The sequence below is a fragment of the Entamoeba nuttalli genome, assembly GCF_000257125.1.
Source record: "Entamoeba nuttalli P19 unplaced genomic scaffold asmbl_5722, whole genome shotgun sequence".
Classification (NCBI taxonomy): domain Eukaryota; phylum Evosea; order Mastigamoebida; family Endamoebidae; genus Entamoeba; species Entamoeba nuttalli.
In genome coordinates this window covers 1-2382 of record NW_008577639.1, presented here as the reverse complement: position 1 = coordinate 2382, position 2382 = coordinate 1, and the positions used below count along the sequence as shown (strand labels likewise).

The following is a 2382-nucleotide window of genomic DNA, read 5'->3' as shown; positions in this document are numbered from 1 at the left end:
TGTTATTCCATATCTTGAATCAATTAACACATTCAAAAGAAAAACAATTGGGAAGAAAGTTGCAGTAGTTGGAGCTGGATTTTCTGCTATGGATGCTGTTAGAGTTGCAAGAAGACTTGGAAGTGAAGCATTTATTATTTATAGAAGATCAGAACATGAGATGCCAGCTTCATCATCAGAAATAGAAGAAGCAAAGGAAGAAGGAGTTACTATGATGACATTGTGTAATCCAACTAAAATTATTGGAGATGAGAATGGAAAAGTTAAAGGAATTGAATGTATTAAAATGAAATTAGGAGAGCCAGATGCATCTGGAAGAGCTGCACCAGTTCCAATTCCAGGCAGTGAATTTGTTATTGACTGTGATATGGTTATTCAAGCCATTTCACAAGTTGTAGATTTAGGGTGTTGTCCTGGAGTGGAACTAACTCAATATGGTACATTAAAAGTAGATGAAAATTATAAAACAAGCATTAATGGTTTATATGCAGCTGGGGATTGTATTACTGGTCCAAAATCAATTGTTGATGCAGTTGGTGATGCACATAGAGCTTCAAATGCCATTCATGAATATTTAACAAATTTGACGATAACCCCAATGGAACAAGATTAATTAAATTAATTTGTGTTATAAAAATTTATTTTGTTAAAAAATAGAATGACGTCTAAAAAATAGAAAAGGGTTTATTTCAAGAAAAAGTCCAAAAAAAAAAAGAATTTAAAAAAGAAAAAGATGAAGAAAAAATAGAAAGAATATATCATGTCTCAAACACCAATCTCGACTCCAAAGAAAAGAAGTCCATGTGAAATGGTAAAGCCTAATATAATTAAAAGAAGACAGTCAAATATTAAAACTGAGAACTTTTACAATGAAAGGCTATCATGTGATTGTGAAACAATTACTAAAACAATAGAGTTTCAGAGGCTTAGAAGAATCAAACAACTAGGAACTGCACATTATGTATTTCCTTCTGGTACTCATACGAGATATGAACATTCTTTAGGTGTTGCTCAATTGGCAAATAAAATGGTTCGTGAGCTCAATATAAAACAATGCCAAAAAGAAGAGGTAGACAAAAATGATTATGTCACTTCACAAGATGCAAAACTTATTGAAATTGCTGGACTCTGCCATGACCTAGGACATGGACCTTTTAGTCATTTATATGAAAGACTAATGAAGGCAAGGAACATTCATTTTAATCATGAAGAACAGTCAGCTAAAATTTTTCACCGTATAGTTGATCAAAACCAAATTGATTTAACTGAAGAAGAAATTAAAATAGTTAAATCACTTATTACTAATGAAGGAGATTGTGACAAATCTTGGAGAAGACAAATCATTAGTAATGAAGAAAATGGTATTGATGTAGATAGATTAGATTATCTTAGAAGAGATTCACATCATCTTAATTTACCACTTCATTTTAAAGTTCAAGAAATTATCCAAAATTGTGCTATAGTAAATAACAATATTTGTTATTTCAGAGAAATTAAAAGTGATATTGCATCATTTTTTACTAATAGGTATAGTTTATATAGTGATGTCTATTTGAATGATGATGCTACTTCTGTTGAATTGATGTTTACTGATTTATTGGCTGAATCATATAATTATATTCCATTATTACAGTCTGACCCAAATGACTTAGATAAATTTATTCAATTAGATGATGGTATAGTTGACCAAATTAGATTTACTGAAAAGCCAGAGTTACAGAAGGCTAAAGCTATTCTTCATAGAGTCGAGCGAGGTGATTTTTATCAAATTGTTTCAAAAATTACTCAAACTGAAGAAAATAAACCTTTATTAAATGACTTAACTCCAGAACAAATTTGTTGTGCTGCTTCAAACCTAAGACCTGAAGACATAATTGTTGATAACCAAAGTATTGTTTTAGCTCGTGAATATAATTGGAATAAAATTCCATTTATTGAAAGTAGTGATTCAAAAGAATTTTGTTACTTAACCCCTCCAACCCTTTATCCTACTGAAACTAAAACCCAATTTAAACGGGTTTATGCAAGAGACAGAAATAAAGTTGATGAAATTAAAAAAGCTGTCAATGCATTCTTTAATCACAACCAACTTCATCCATCAATTTTGATGGAGTAACTTTGTTATTTTAAATAAAAATCGTCTTTAACTGTTTTTCATTTTTATGATTGTCTTGTTACCTTCTTTTTTATATCTTTTCTTTGTTTTAAAGGTTAGGCATATATTCTTTTTTTATATTTATCTCTACAGTCTTTGTTGGAAGGATTTGAATGTCAAAAACCAATTAGCTAAGTATCATTTCAATTGAAGTTATTATGAGCTATTGCATTAACTTCCTTAAATCAAACTTTAACCATACCATTTCATTCCCTTTACAACAACAA

General features: G+C 29.9%; 2 protein-coding genes across 2 annotated transcripts; both read left to right on the top strand.

Annotated features, from left to right (window-relative positions):
* Window positions 1-55: 55 nt before the first annotated feature.
* Window positions 56-613, top strand: ENU1_137220 (glutamate synthase beta subunit, putative; the record flags this gene model as incomplete). Its single annotated transcript, XM_008860222.1, has 1 exon — window positions 56-613. A coding segment is annotated over one exon (558 nt), but the record flags the coding sequence as incomplete, so codon positions are not given.
* Window positions 614-760: 147 nt separating this feature from the next.
* Window positions 761-2116, top strand: ENU1_137210 (hypothetical protein; the record flags this gene model as incomplete). Its single annotated transcript, XM_008860221.1, has 1 exon — window positions 761-2116. One exon carries the CDS (start codon window positions 761-763, stop codon window positions 2114-2116), a length of 1356 nt encoding a protein of 451 aa, XP_008858443.1.
* Between the last annotated feature and the right edge of the window lie 266 nt (window positions 2117-2382).